The sequence below is a fragment of the Fusarium fujikuroi genome, chromosome FFUJ_chr03 (assembly GCF_900079805.1).
Source record: "Fusarium fujikuroi IMI 58289 draft genome, chromosome FFUJ_chr03".
Lineage (NCBI taxonomy): Eukaryota > Fungi > Ascomycota > Sordariomycetes > Hypocreales > Nectriaceae > Fusarium > Fusarium fujikuroi.
Window position 1 is genome coordinate 3,139,171 of NC_036624.1, and position 15,537 is coordinate 3,154,707.

At 49.9% G+C, this 15,537-nt stretch overlaps 5 protein-coding genes; 3 read left to right on the forward strand and 2 right to left on the reverse strand.

Annotated features, from left to right (window-relative positions):
* Positions 1 to 263: 263 nt before the first annotated feature.
* Positions 264 to 3,479, reverse strand: FFUJ_03069 (related to protease ULP2 protein; the record flags this gene model as incomplete). XM_023574874.1 has 2 exons in its annotated part: positions 264 to 2,337; positions 2,392 to 3,479. The coding sequence occupies 2 exons, from the start codon at positions 3,477 to 3,479 to the stop codon at positions 264 to 266; spliced, it is 3,162 nt and encodes a 1,053-aa protein (XP_023428154.1).
* A 1,206-nt stretch (positions 3,480 to 4,685) lies between these two features.
* FFUJ_03070 (related to SPC3-signal peptidase subunit) lies at positions 4,686 to 5,469 on the forward strand (the record flags this gene model as incomplete). XM_023574875.1 has 3 exons in its annotated part: positions 4,686 to 4,831; positions 4,889 to 5,170; positions 5,223 to 5,469. The coding sequence occupies 3 exons, from the start codon at positions 4,686 to 4,688 to the stop codon at positions 5,467 to 5,469; spliced, it is 675 nt and encodes a 224-aa protein (XP_023428155.1).
* Positions 5,470 to 5,779: 310 nt separating this feature from the next.
* Positions 5,780 to 10,238, reverse strand: FFUJ_03071 (probable KEM1-multifunctional nuclease; the record flags this gene model as incomplete). XM_023574876.1 has 5 exons in its annotated part: positions 5,780 to 8,304; positions 8,352 to 9,662; positions 9,713 to 10,022; positions 10,081 to 10,174; positions 10,234 to 10,238. The coding sequence occupies 5 exons, from the start codon at positions 10,236 to 10,238 to the stop codon at positions 5,780 to 5,782; spliced, it is 4,245 nt and encodes a 1,414-aa protein (XP_023428802.1).
* Positions 10,239 to 11,032: 794 nt separating this feature from the next.
* Positions 11,033 to 12,650, forward strand: FFUJ_03072 (putative histone acetyltransferase complex subunit HAT2; the record flags this gene model as incomplete). XM_023574877.1 has 5 exons in its annotated part: positions 11,033 to 11,204; positions 11,258 to 11,291; positions 11,371 to 11,886; positions 11,937 to 12,422; positions 12,476 to 12,650. The coding sequence occupies 5 exons, from the start codon at positions 11,033 to 11,035 to the stop codon at positions 12,648 to 12,650; spliced, it is 1,383 nt and encodes a 460-aa protein (XP_023428156.1).
* A 572-nt stretch (positions 12,651 to 13,222) lies between these two features.
* Positions 13,223 to 15,322, forward strand: FFUJ_03073 (uncharacterized protein; the record flags this gene model as incomplete). Its single annotated transcript, XM_023574878.1, has 1 exon — positions 13,223 to 15,322. The coding sequence occupies one exon, from the start codon at positions 13,223 to 13,225 to the stop codon at positions 15,320 to 15,322; it is 2,100 nt and encodes a 699-aa protein (XP_023428157.1).
* Between the last annotated feature and the right edge of the window lie 215 nt (positions 15,323 to 15,537).

The window sequence follows — 15,537 nt, forward strand, 5'->3', positions numbered from 1 at the left end:
CAGGAGTCGGGTGTTAAATAGGAAAAAGCCTTTGTGATGGGTATAAACTTTGATCATCTTTCTACACCTCTAATGTCTCTCTTTCAACTCTTTCCCTCCCTATTTCGTGCCCCAAGCAGCCAGAACATAGGGACCTGTAGTGAAAATATGCTATGGCGCCTGGAACTATCTTAATTATACATAGCTATAGGGACCAAAACCCCTGACACCCTGTTCTCGTAGATAAACTCGTCATGTCATCACCGACGAAGACAGAAACAATCTTATACTGTCAAGTCGATTGACTGATCAACTCCGTCATATTGTGGTCCTCTTGGAGGTGACATGTCGTCCTCTATGCTTCTTACGACTGTCTGTTCGAGCTGAACAGCTCGCTGGCTGCCTTGAGATCCTGGCGAGGGATGCTGTCTTGTTGCTAGAGAGAGCAGCGGCGAACTAGCTCTCTTCACAGTAGATGAAGTGGCTGTTTGGGCCACGTCATCAGGGGAGTCTGGTAACGTGTGTACGAATTCAGGGGTTGAAGGCTGCTTGGGCGGCCGCTCGTCACGCAACCCTTCTGTGGTCAAACCAGAAGGAACAGGCGGTACGCTGTTGATAGGCGATGACCGAGCCGAATGATACACATCTCCTGAGCTAGAGGCCTTAGACTCATTACCCGAGTCCTCTCTGAGAGGTTGGACGAGGGATGGTTCATCAATTCTTTTGGACGTTGGGGACTGGCCTGGCCTCGTGGCAGAAGTGACTGCAAAGTATGAAGAAGTGGTTCCTGTTTGTCTAGCCGCCTCAATGGGCGAGCCACTGGCGCCGTTTACTGACGGGCTTGTTAGATAACGGCTAACTTGTGGTGTCTCTGGTTCTCTTCGGGGTACCTGTGGCGAAGAGGCAGGTATCTGTGGTGAGGAGACGGGGCCCCTTGTTGCTCTCCGCTGTCTCTTAATCTCCTTTTCTTTTTCGAGACGCTCATGCTGCTTCTCTTGACATTCGAAGAGGAGCTCCCTCACCTTGGCACGAATCCCAGGGGCGTTGATTTCCCATTCGGTGTCTTCTTTATGAAGGAGTCTTCGAACAGCCTCATCCGGGTCCTTCAGGAAATTTTCCATATAACCCAGGACGTACACACCACAGTCGCAGAAATTGTCTTGCATCGGAATGCCTCGGGCAGTCATGCCGCTGGGTAAAGTAGTGATCTCGAGGCCCTTCTTGTGTCTTGCTTCCTCAAGGAGATAGTCCTTTAGACACCTGCAGGTTGGTGCATGCGATGAGCCTAGCGAGTCGAGTGTAATTATTTTTGGATCGTCAAGGCTGGACTTTTGGTTTCCTCCAGTTGATTGTCGCTTGCTCGTTCTGCCGGGACTCACTATGCTCGGCGTATGCTTGTCATTAGGTATAGAAGGGTTGTTGTCATTAATCGCCCGGCTTCTGGTTGAGCGAGTAACTTCCACATCTATAGACACAATGGTGGGCTTTGTTGCAGCAGGAGGACTCTCCGCACGATTCATTACCGGGCCATTATCCTCAACAATTATTGCATCTTGTGGATTCCAAGACTCCTTCTTGATGGTTGGTTCCTCTTTCACCTCTTGTTGCACAAGACGAGGTGCATTATATATGATGGCCAGGTACCAGTGCGCGTTTTCGTTGACGGGAACAACAATGAAGTCGTATGACAGCAGTTCGACACGGGCGGTCCAGGCTTTGACCCCATCATAGTTGATTTTGGCGCGATTTGATCTTAGCTTCTCGAAGAAAAATGTACTAAAAATGTACACCTTCTTTAGGACCTCTGGTCGCTCCTTCTCAAGCTGGTCTTGTAGGTAGCGAAGATAAAAGCTGATAATGTTGTCGTTGAGAAATTCGCCTTCATCCAACCGTTGAATATCATCTTTATCGACTGTTGCCCGGTTCTTTCCTGTTGGAGGCCACACCAAAGATCTGTGCCATTTCTTCTCCCAGCCAGGATTGCAAGCCGTCCATGGTTTTGGGGTTATTTCTTGTTGAGATTGTGGAGATTCCCTTCTTGTTGAATGTCGAGTCCCGAGCCTTTGATTGCGAGCCAACCCTGTAAACAAATCATCGGTGTCGGGTGGTTCCATTTGCACGCCTTCTTTTGGCACAGGGATGCTTTGCATTCCATCCTTAAGCTTCTTTTGATTCGAAGCAGGACGGCCAGGTGAGACAGGATCACCTAAGAAAGGATCTCTGTGGTGCTGCTGAGATCTGGAACTGTTGGCTCTGTGATTATCATCTGGTAAGAATATACCAGATGCCTTTGCTGAGCTTGTCCTGTAACCATCGGCCTCTTTCTTTGCGCAATGAAATGTTGCTTCCAGCTTGTCTCTGGGGAATTGTTAGTTTATCTTAGAAAGCCATGAAATTTCGACAAGCACTTACGTGCTGCATTCAAAGAGGCGTGGCAAGCCGTGCAACCAGTGGATGAAGAACGAGGCGTCTGTATCGCTCAGAAACCTTAGTGCGAGTTTGCCGCAAGAGAAAGATGCTCTGGCTGAGCGACTAATGAGGACAATGGGGCTATTAGTGTTATTATGTTTTACATCTTGGATTGACGACCGCAAAACATGAAGCCAGGAGAGGTCTCCGGTATTCTCATGCATGGGCTCAGCAGCGTTGGGACCAAGTCGAAGTGTGACTGGCTCCATATTGTCTGCTGTAGAGAACGAGTATTTCCCACAGACCGCAGCCTCTAAGGAGACCTCCTTCAACGCTGATCCCTTGTTAGCCAAGGTTTCACGCCCCGGCATGGCTTTTGTGGTTTTGAATGTGGTAGACTGTATGTCACCTCGTTGGGATCGCGATTGTGAAATTAGCTTCGAGAAGCTAGGCTTCTTGACTGTCTCACGGGGCGCAGGAGCTCTAGGCGCAAGTTCATCATCAGACTGCTCCGGTTGCACCTTGAACCGCTTTGGCGCACTCTGACTATATTCCGTTGCTGGTCGCTTTGGATGACAAACGACATCAGACGTGACGTTGGCGGGTGGCGGACCGTCCTCATTTTCCCTGGCTAATTGATCTGGGCTTGTAGGGGGGTGCGAAGTTTGAGGAGCAAGGTTTCGGTGCGCAACGGCACTCGTATCGTCAATCTCAATGGGTGACGAAGAAATTTTGGATTCGTGTCTGCGCCTCCGTCGGGTACGTTTCACGCTGTTGTGACGGTGAACATTGCGGTACTCTTGCTGGTTGCTCGTAGCTCCTGTAGTCCTACCAAAACTGATGATGCTTGAGCCATCGATAGTTTCGACCATAGAGTCTTCTCGGGTCAAATCGTGATACTTTTGCGGCGAGCTTCGCGTTTCTTCGTCTTCGATTGCTTCTAGCGGCCGGTGAAGAGAACCCGAGGGGAAGAAATGGGACAAATTCTTGTTCGATAATTCAGGTCCGGATGGCTTGACTCGCTTGTTCGGTCGATCATATCGAGGTTCGCTGCCGTAGCTTCTTGCTTCAGTAGATTGCCCGCCCCCCATCGAGCTTCGTGGTTTCTGGTCATTGATCGCTCTCTGCTCCGAATATCAGTAACTAGGGTGTATCTTTGCAAGCACGGCGAAAGACTGACAATCCGTGATTTCATCTTCGCTTCGTCACCCGGAGCTCTGCCAAAGGTGTCAGCAGGAACATTTCACGAAGAGTGGACAAGGAGCCTACCCATAGTCCGGGAAAGAGTTGGCGGTGGAGTAATAGCGTGCGAGAGGGCTAAAGCGAATTAGAGCGAAGCTCAGCGGAATACGCAGCAGTATGGAAAGGAAAGAAGAAGAGCAATGCGCACTCCCATCGAGCCTTTTTCCTCCACTGGTCACCTATTGACGAAGACTGTGCGTGGGCCTCCAGCTTTTCACCCTGGCAGTTCACGATGCGGCAGCCTATGAGGCGGTCATCAGCAGCCGCCAGATATCCGTGCAGCAGACAGCCGGGGTTCCCTGAGTTACAGTCAGGGTCGTCGAGTATGAAGAGAACAAATTTTCATGAGTAAAGAACAGAGATCTCTTGAATCGAGCATGTATTGTCTTCCCGGAGCTGCTGAATGCAAGTTTGAATGGACGCCTGGCGGTTCTAGCGAGACCATTAACTAACGAGACGCTCCACTGGCTTGGCTGGCTTCTAGTGGGGCTGCGCTCCAGTTTAGTGCGACTTCGGCAGAAACTTGGAGCCCAGATAGTGATGACTTACTGGGTAGTACCTTGGGTAAGTGCCTACCTACTTTAGGCAAGGTATCTAGAATTACTGAGTTGTCAAAATGTTAGCCTCACAGGGTCCAATCTGATAGGGTTGAAGAGGTCCAACAGTTTCTACTATTTCAACATGCAATACTGAGAGTCCTGTATGTATGTTGGAACATGAGGGATTCCCGTGGCCACATTAAACAATATTGGATGTTTATGTGTGTGATGCTTCCTCAATGAGACCATCTTTACTGAATCCAGTCCAACTGAACAGTGGAGTTCATAGAACACACAGCGGCCCAATCACAAGGCTGAAATCTCACAGCTCCAGCACTCACCTAACTTTCCTTAGGTAGACTACACGTCTCGTCCGTCTCAAAACGTGGCCAGTAGCTCCAACAACTCGAACACCAAGACGCGACATCATCAACGTTTTTCCTCCAAGCTCCCCTTTTCTTTTTGTACAAAACTTCGAGAGCAAAAGCTGCAACTGCAGCTAATCAAAAGCTCACCATGTACAATTCTCTTACTCGTATTCAGAACACCTTTGGTTTCTTTACCACTGTCGCATTTGTGGTCGCAGCTTTTATCGCTGCGTCCGACCTCTTGGCTCCACGGGCGCCCGATGCTGGCATATTCCAGAAGACAAACGCTCAAGTGTATGTCTTTTTCCTCTAGGATCTAACATTATATACTGACTACCTTCTGTCTTGCAGTGTTAAGGGCCGACCACACTACTACAGTTCTAAGAAGGAGGAATACGCCATCATACGATTCAACCTCGATGCCGACTTGAGGAGCCTCTTTACATGGAATACCAAGCAGGTTTTTGTCTATGTCACTGCTGAGTGGCCTGGCCCCAACAATTCGACTAATGAGGCTGTTATCTGGGACAAAATCATCACCAACCCCAGCGCCGACCATCTCCAGAACATTGGACCTGTTGCGATGAAGAAGTTAAAACGCAGTGCTGAGGGCAAGTCCATCGATCCTGAACGGTAAGATTCTCTATATCCACAAGTATTTACACATAACCTAAAGATATTATAGTGGCTTTATCGGCCTCAAAAATCAGAAGCCAAAGTATCAGATCACCCACCCCAGTGGAAAGGTCGCCGAGATAGATGATGTGAAGCTCAAGCTACATTACAATGTTCAGCCGTGGGTCGGTTTTCTAACTTGGGATCAGTCCCGGGATATCAGTCACTGGAGGGCTTTGAAATGGGGAGAGTCGCCTAAGTTCCAACTTCCTGCTCTGAAGGCAAAGAAGAAAGATAGTCCTAAGAAGAGCTACTAACGATAGACAAATTCTTTTGTGTTCTTGAAAATGCACTCATAGTGTAATATGGCCCCCGAGTCTTTGGCAAAGCCATGATTGTAACTCTTTGCGGGCATGATCCCTCTGACAAGATCTGTTCGCACTCGTGACTCTGTGACACAAGTATCTAGTTTTTATCTATCATACATTTTCACACCCACAACTTTTATCTCAACGCTGGCTATGTTTTAAACAATCCAAGCATTTCAACATCCTGATGTAACACACGGCATCATGAACAATCCATCCGTCGGCGCCAGGACAGGTATGAATCAGAACTGCGAGGCATCTAGCCTTGGGTTCCATCAGCAGCGGCTCCTCCGTTACCTCGTCCGCGGCTGGCTCCGCCTCGCCCTCTTCCACCACGTCCACGTCCACGGCCCCTGCCTCGGGGTGAGTCAAGGCTGGCTGGTGGCGGAACATTGCCATATCTCTGTTCCTGTGGAGCCTCGACCCCTTGGTGCCCATCAGGTCCTGGGGGGCCATGATGGGTACCGCGTGCGCGACCACGACCTCCTCTACCTCGAGTTCCGTGCCCATTAGCGTCCTGACCTTGAGTGGCGCCTTCGGGAGGGCCATTCCGGTAAACCAAGGTGCTGTGCATGAGGTTAGGGGCACCCCCACGAGCGCCGTTGCCTCGTCCTCGTCCAGGGGAGTTGCGTCCGGGTGAGTTGGAGCCATTCAAGGCTCCACGCCACCCACCACGAAGCGGACCAGGTGCCGGAGCATCCTTGTACTGTGTGACACCCACATTCACATATCCACCGTGGGCGGCGAGGACTGGTCGTCGCTGTTGCGACTTGCTTGTGGTTGAGATTACTTGTTTGTTCGTGGTGTTCAGGACGGAAGAAGATGCCACAGTCTGTCCGCGGAACATCGGAGCTCTCTCGTTAAGCGTGGTGCCACTCATGAACGATGTGTCCCAGACAACATCTAAAAGCAGAGCGGTGGCTGTGCGGCTGATACCAGCGACAGTTCCACGAGTCGCGATAGGAACTTTTCCAGCGGCAGAGACGTAAGTGACCCGGTCTCCCAGGGCAAAGTTCTGGCTGCCGAGCACCATCTCAGCATCAGACGGCTTGAGAAGCGCCGAACGAGGAACGCTACGCAGTTTCTTGATCTCAATATCTTGAGAAGCAGCATGGATTTGTTCTCCGACATTAGCCAGGGCCTTGACAACCTCGGAGTCGAGTTGCTCAGCTTCTAAAGGAACACGCTCGAACTTGCTGGTCTCCTGCTTCTTGAGCCAGGCCACAATCTCCTTGACTCTCTGCGAAGCAACACTGGGGTCGTTCCAAAGATCGGTTTCGAGAACCTCACTCTTCTGAGGTTCCCTCTGGATGGCCGCAAAGAAATCGGGGAAGGCAACCATGTAGTCAGCAATCAACTTGATTGCCATGCCACTGAATTCCCAGCCCGTGTGAGACTTCCTTGAGTACCCCAGAACCTTAAGTTTTCGTCCTTCAAATTTCAAATTCAGGCCCAAATTCAGTCGAAGTCCAGCAGAATTGATAATTTGATATGAAGACGTAATCTTGCTTAGGACAAGAGGATGAATTCCTAACTGCTTGGCAACAGCAAAAGAAGGGGTGTAGGGGTTGGAGCGTTCTGCCTGGTGGATAATTTGCTTCGCAAAGTCCGGTTCCTTATTCTTCAGCATCGAAACAACGATCTCAGCCTTGTTATTGGCGTGGGCAGCGACTTCAAGGGGGCGTCCGTATGCGTACTCTCCTAGGAAGAACGCACGAGTACCCCGAGGGAACTCTTCTTCGATTGGCAACGCCTCTTTTTCAATGAAGCGTTCATCTTCGTTAACGACTTCGTCAACAATGGTCTGCGCAGCATAGGTGCTTCTCAGGCTGGGATTCTCAGCATACTCTTTAATCAGGGCACCCTCCTCCGTACGAATGAGACCTTTCAGCATATGGACATATACCAAACACTCAACCTGTCCGATGGTGATTGCCAAGCGTTTGGCGTGCCAGTTCTCCAGGTAATCCGCCTCCTTGGCCCAATCGGCAGCCTCCCTGTTATTGTGGTCCTTCGTCACAATATCTTTGCCATTGTCGGCCATTTCGTAGCTGAAAAGTTCGTCTTGCACCTTGATGACTTTGGCTTCCTGAAGGAATGGGTATCCAACGAAGCATCGATGGCCTATTTTGGCCTTCCAAGTTTCTATCTTGGTACGATTCTCCGTTTCAGTCAGTGTGACACAGATGCTTGGGTTTCTGCTGTCAGCTTGGAACACATTTACACCGTACCCTTCAACGAGTTGGGCGGTATACGGAAGGGTGTGCAGCGAAGGGAAGCCGGCCAGTGCATCGACGCTTAGCAAAGCACCGTTAGTCAGGCCTGACAAGTATTCGAGTCCCTCCATGTCCGGAAGGTCGAAGATATTCTCAATACAACGACAGTTCTGGATCTCTGGGAAAACGCCAGGTAGTGGTGAAGGATACACATAATCGACTTCGGGGGAATATGTGAACTTCAGGGGAACCCCAAATCCGTTGCGAGCCTTCTCATCAGGTTCCAGCAACTCGTTTTTGGGGGCCATCGCGGTCAATAAGCGCTTTTCGTCGATGAAGGGAATCTTGATAACTGCTTCCCAGTCCATTTTCTTGCCATTCATGTCCAGTTCGAAGTCTCGTGGATAGAAGTCAATGATTGGAGAATCAGGATTCGTCATCAGGTCGTGGTAAACCTTAGGAACGATCTTCTTGCTCCGGTCCGGTAACACGCCCATGAGTTGTTCGTACGGCAAAAAAGGTTGGCCCTTTTTGAAGTTGAGGTCCGCACCAACTCCCTTGACGACATCTACGTTTTGTCAGCTACAAGAATTCATACACCACCGTACTACATACCTGAAATAAGTGGTGCATAATGGTACCCGTAGAACCAAGGCCATGATGCAATTCCCTGATAGTAGTAGTACAAGACCCATTGGAGACCCTGGACATAGTTCTCACAAAGCGCTGTAAGCTCCTTGTCGTAATTATCAGGTGCCCACTCTTCAAACTTATGGAGATAGTATTTTGTCTTCCAGCCCTGGTACTTGTCTTGGTAGAGCTTCTCGTAATTCTTCTGAGCGTCTTCGGGAGTCAAGTCAATCACCAACGCCTTGTCGTACGTCTTCATTACCCGGTAGGCAGCTAGATTTCCCTCCTCTTCGTCATCATCCTCTTCGTCGTCGTCGGCATTATCCTTGACCTTAGGTGGGAAAGATACAATCAGATGACGGTGGCCCTCATCGTCCTCCTTAGTGGACCACTGGAGGTGCATTGAGTCAGCCAAATCCTGAACAAACTTACGATCAGCGGCCTTGAGACTTGTACCGAGATCCAAAGGTTGTTCTGAGCGTTTCGAAATATAGGGTCGAATCTTGTGTTTCCATAAATCGCGCTGCGCTGAGGTGATTACCAGCTGACCCCCTTTGGGCGCTTTCGCTTCGGCGTTTTTGTTTTCGAGTTTCCTTTCCATCTGTTTCGACGCGAACCACTTTTCATCAGATACGTCGTTCTCGAAAGCATCGATTTCGGTCTTGGAAAGTTCGCCGAGGAGGCGCTGTAGTCGCTCCATGTTGATAACTCCATTCTCGTTGATGTATCCGTCGCATTTTGGGAGGATAGATTTGTAGATTCTAAACATTTTCGCCAAAGCGCCTTCATTAATGTGCAAACTCGGTAAGTTGGGCAAGAAATCGTTCCCCACGAAGAACGCCATCAAAATAAAGTCATCAATGACTCTTTCTAGATCAAAGGGAAAGCTCAGGGCGCCATCCTCTTGAAGCTCCTGGAATTCCATCTCCAAATATTCTCTGACTATGCAAAGATGCAGCAGATAGAAGTTCTGATGCTCGAGTTCTTTGGACTTGGTCTTTGACGCCCGTCCGAATGTAACCTCCTCTCGGAGAAGACAGAAATGAGGGTCATGGCTGAGCAGACCGAGCATGATTAGATCAGCATCAAGACCATAAAGGCAGTGTCTGACGTTCTGGTTGTAGTTTGGCTGGGCTTTAGCATTTCGAATATATTCCATGATCTTGTGCTCTCCCTCGCCGGGAACTTCGTGGCCGGATAGCACAACTTCACAACCCTGCCAATCTGTGTCCTCGGACACCTTCTTGTTGACGAAGTACCTCAATTGCTGGGATAATTTTGCCATGAACTCCGTGCCTGCGACTTATCAGATTTTGTCATTAATATTTCTGGTGAATTTAACATACCGGGGGTGATGCAGTTGCTGTCAAAAGGTTCCTCTTTGGGAATCTCGACACCTTCCTTGATGGCCTTTTCACGGGCCTTTTCAGCATCGAGGGCAGTCCTAAAACGCCGAGAACGTTGCTGGTTCATCTTGGCTCGCGGCGCAACGCCATCAATAGCCATGAAAAAGAGTTGTTTGGGCTTAATCTTTCCAAACAAATGTTCAATGTAGTTGAATATGCGAATGAACATTTCCTCCTCGCTGAGACGGAACGATACATCCTCACCCGCATCTTTATGGGTACAGTTATGTATGATACCATTCATGTCGAGCTAGGCGACGGTCAGCATGCATGCGTAAAGGGATGACAGGAGGCATCGGACGACGAACATAAAGGCAGTCGAATTCGGGTATCCGATTTTCTGCGATGAGTTGAGAAATGGCAGGATATCGTTCTGAGAGCCATCTGAAGAACTTGGGGACACTACGACGAAAAGAATCAGCTATGGGAGGTAAAGATGAAGGGCGACGAGAGGTACTCACCCCATTTTGACAGGTCGTGGACAGCTTCCAGTCCACACAAAATGTCAAATGTATCGAACGTGATGTTTTATTGGTAACAGACCCCTAAGAAACTGGGCGGGAAACGTGGAAAATCCTGTAAAAAAGGATCGCGAGACAGGAGAGTAAGTCGACGTGGCGCCGAACAATCTTGTGAGCGGATGGTGCTATAGCTGAGCGGTTAGACCTCAGCAAGTGATACTGCACGATACTCCGTAAGATGAGCCGTATCGTAGGGTACCGTCGAGTTGTGACGGTCTATGAGTTAGAAGGTGAAGGCAAAGGCGAACCGTGTTATTGTGAAGTCCAAGAGTCATTGAGGGAACCCAGGACCTACGACGAGATGGTGGGGCTCTGGACCTGTGATGGAGGGGCTCGGTGATCTACTTCTGCAGTACTTATAGGCCTCTCTGTTTTGCGTGACGCTTGGAGTACTACCTATGTGCCTTAACTGCTACTCCCCACTGCCCGTGAGTCAATTGCCCGTGGCACCTATGGAGGTTGTGGGGTATCCTACCTAGCCACAAGGATCTTCCACTCGCTGTGGCTCACCGTTGCTAGGTACTGTTTGTCACTTTACGCGCGACGCGACCTGGGGCACTTTTCAGCCTTCCTGGTGAACTACACTCATCGTCCTCAGCCGTGCACACAATTTCTTACCACCAACGATTTGCTAGGTACCTACCTACCTACCTACCTTGCCTCTACCATTATCTTACACATTTCCTTCACATTCTAAACATCCTCAAAATAGTCAACTCAGCAAATAAGAAAAGTTATCATGGCACCTGCTCAATCTGCAGAGCGCGATGTGGACAGTGAGTTTGCGCTTCACAAGCAAGCAATTAAACTTGCCCATAACCGCAAACTTGCAGACATAGTTACTGACATTAATGAAGTCGATATGACTCACGAGGACGATGACGATCAGGGCGAGCGCATGATTAATGAAGGTATGGAGAAATAAATGACAAGAATATGGACTAACCGTACTAACACTAAACAGAGTACAAGACATGGAAGAAGAACAGCCCGTTCTTGTATGACATGATTCTCGGGCAAGTCACAGGTCTTTGATCACTACCACGAATTCTTGATCTAACATCCATCTTCTCTCAGAACGGCTCTGACTTGGCCTACTCTGACGGTCCAATGGTTTCCCGACGTCAAGGAGCCAGAGGGCAAGAATTACTCAGTTCACCGCCTCCTACTTGGCACTCACACTTCAGACGAGAGCCCCAACTTTCTTCAAATTGCCAATGTTCAGATTCCAAAGGCTGTAGCGCCCAATCCCAAGGACTACGATGACGAGCGAGGCGAGATTGGTGGCTACGGTAAGCCTGGTGATGTCGCTGCTATCAAGTGCGAGATTGTTCAGAAGATCGAGCACCCCGGAGAAGTTAACAAGGCTCGATATCAACCTCAGAATCCTGACATCATCGCCACTCTTTGTGTCGATGGCAAAATCCTTATCTTCGATCGAACCAAGCACCCTCTCCAGCCCACTTCCCTTGGAAAGGTCAACGCGCAGATTGAGCTTGTTGGACACAAGGCCGAAGGTTTCGGCCTGAACTGGAACCCTCATGAGGAGGGGTGTTTAGCGTCTGGTAGCGAGGATACCACAATGTGTCTTTGGTAAGTATTTAACACTGGTACTCAGAATGCTCTACTCATACTGTGCTCAGGGACTTGAAGACCCTTAAGGGTGATTCGAGGATCCTCAATCCTTCTCGCAAGTACACTCATCACACTCAGATCGTCAACGACGTTCAGTATCATCCAATCTCAAAGAACTTCATCGGCTCTGTGTCCGACGACCAGACCCTCCAAATCGTCGACGTACGTCACAGCGAGACCGCCAAGGCAGCAGTTGTTGCTAAGCGCGGCCATCTTGATGCGATCAATGCTCTGGCGTTCAACCCCAACTCGGAAGTGCTCGTGGCCACTGCCTCAGCCGACAAGACAATCGGCATCTGGGACCTCAGAAATGTCAAGGAGAAGGTCCACACTTTGGAAGGCCACAACGATGCTGTTACATCCCTAGCCTGGCACCCAACTGAGGCCGGTATTCTAGGAAGTGCCAGCTATGATCGAAGAATCATCTTTTGGGATCTTTCGCGGGTTGGCGAGGAGGTGTTGCCCGACGACCAGGATGATGGCCCCCCTGAATTGTATGTCCAGAAACTGCCAGGGCTTGATTATAACAAAACGCTAACAAGTCTAGACTGTTCATGCACGGTGGCCATACAAACCATTTGGCTGACTTCAGCTGGAATCTCAACGAGCCTTGGCTTGTGGCAAGCGCTGCGGAAGACAATCTGCTGCAGATCTGGAAGGTAGCCGAGTCCATTGTCGGTAAGGACGACGGCGACTTGCCTGTCGATGAGCTCGACCGATAGGTGAGGTGGAAGTTCGTGGAGAAGTTCCGGTCTTCATAGGATGAGGAGACGCAGCAGCTCTGGAGGCGCTGGCTTCAAGAGACAGATGCCACCAGCATCGAGGGACGAGATAGTTATCCTAGTGCCAGATGTACAAGTACTCAAAGGGGGCTTGAGGCCTAAAGAAAACAACAAACAAATTATTCACATATCTCCCTGGGCCAAATAAAATGCTTTTTGTTCGTCAGTACTCCAGCTCTTAGCAGTGTCGCGAATTTCCCTCGGGTGCGTGGCACAATTGACACTGGCAGCACCTGGCAGCTCATCTCTTTTCTCTAGTTGACCAGGACTTCTTCTTCCCACAGCAACTTAGGTGCCATAGTTAGATACTGTTTGTTGCCTGATGTTCGAGCCTGTCAGTGGCCTGCCGCCTGGCTATCTATTGTTTCTTGAATCATGTCCCACGAAGCACGACCAAGTATCTTTGTACTATGACGTTCGACTGCAGCTTCCTATCATCACACTGCCGCAAATCTGGCAACATCACTTGGTCCCTCTGAGTTTTCATCTATTTCTTCTTCTTCACAATCCTTATGGCTTCCAACCCATCTCATCCAGAGGCGGGACCATCTACACCAAACAACGTCCCTCGTAATACCCTCAACATGCAGCCAGTTGCGAGAAACACGGCTCAGTCAAGTGTCGACTCTCAAGCTACTCCCCAGGGCCAAGGCGAAGACCAAGTCCGGTCCCCAGATGAGCTCCTCACACATCCAGAGCAGCATTTTGAACTCCTAACAGATGGCATGCGACGTCGCCTCGAGGAAGCAGTTGCTCGCGAATCCCGCACAAACGAAGAACTGGCCGCAATGGGCGTCGACCCTGAAGGTTGTGACGAACATGGGAACGAGTATATGGACACAACCATCGATCTGGGCCCTGATGTCGAAATCAAGGAGCCTGACAGCCAACTAAGCATCGCAAAGAGGGTCAAGTTCTCGAAAGCTTACTCTTATGGTCTATTTGAAGGGCATAATCCATATGAAATTGAGAATGAGGTAGATCATCTCACCCTGAGTCTCAAGCACACCAGCCTCGATCTTATCACGGCTCTCTGCTACAACCTTGAGCTTGCCATTGAGATTGGTAAGCACCTCTCTCCCAGAGACATCGTGAGCCTGTACATCGCCAGTCCTGCATTTCGAAAAGCAACTACGGGACATATGCTCTCCTGCATTCGTATGTGGATTGACACCAATGCGCCCGAGGCTGGGAAAGTCTTCCATTGGAAGCTCTATGGCACAACCCTCATCAAGGATCCAGCGGACCGCAATTCAAGTACTCCTGATGCTCGGTTCCTTGAAGGCCGCTGGGAAACCACGAAGACAAACCCCAGCCAGATTCGACTGATTCCTGGTTTCAAGTACCTTGAGTTGGTCATCGGCCGTGATCGATACTGTCGCGAGATCATCGCAATGATGGCTCGCATGGGGTTTCGCATGCCACGCACAATGCACAGCACCCTTCTCCGACTCTGGGTCTTACTTGAAATCCCTACTACGCGCCAGAGACAACTGTTCCTGAGGAGCAGAAAGTACTGGACCAGCATTCACCTCTACAACGCGCACTTCTTTATCGTCAAGCTTTCAATGGCCTTTACACACCCCTTTTTCAGCCCGATCAGTATCGACATGGTTAAGCTCATGATGGGCCAGAAAGGCTTATATCCCTTGTGGCAATGCCTCATGCGACAGAAATACAGAACTATGTCGGAATGCATGGAACTCAAGGCTCGCTATGACTTGCTTCTCCCTGTAACTGTTTGGGAGCTTATTCAGAGAGAAAGATACCCCTCCGCTTATGGCGTTCCTACCCACGAGGTCGGTCTTGGTCACCTGGAAGGCTGGGGGAAAGGTGTCCTTCATCTCGGACGCCCTGATCAGATATTGCCGATCGAGGCGGCCTCCCGTGGACTCCATCTAGACGACCACATCACCCAAATGATGGTATGGGGCTATATTGACTTTGAGACGGGAGAAAACCTCGTCCCGACCGAAGATGAGATGTACATCTCAGATGAAGATGAGAAACTCAACAAAGCTGACAACACTCACCATTGGCAGCGCAAGCATGCTCTCAAGAAACGCTGGAATGAGCTAACCCCTGAAAAGCAGCAGGAGATTAAGGACGATGATGCGGATGAACACCTCCGTGCTATGGCCTGGTCATCAGTTGACCACGAGGACCTAGACTGGGACAGGGAATCCGACGACGCTGACGACGAGAGCGACGGCGAATACGACATCAACGCCGAGATCAACCGTGGATATCGCATGCCTGCCGCACGGAATGAAAACTCATCACCTGGCGAGAGAATAAGCGACATACCAGCTGTTGGAGAGGCAATTCGCGTAGGGAATCGGGAAATTTCTGCTGACGAAGTCGCTGAGATGGTGGGAGGAATGGACGTCCCTGTTCAAAGAGAGGAGATCGAGGCCTGGAATACCACGCTCAGCGAACTCTTCATCAACTCAACCCCCGAAGTGAATGATGACGACTACGAAGTGGCCAGGACTTGGGACATCTGGTTTACCAATGGAAGCTCTGGCCAACCCCCTTTCACCACCACGCCCAATACGATGGGTTTCCAGAACCAGGCCACCGGTAACAATTTGAACAACAATGGGCAATAGGGCTATGGAAGAATAAAGGCACGAAACAATACGTACAGCTATGGCATAAGATCGCCCTGGTCAGACAGGAGGCGGCTAGCGAATCCTTCTACTACTCTTGATCAGTGGCCTAGTTGTGTTTCTGCGCCCACCAGTGGCTAGCCTCTAACGGAGGGAAAAAGGAGAAAATAAGAGACTATAAGTCAAAGTACTTCTTGAGCATCCTATATTCATCT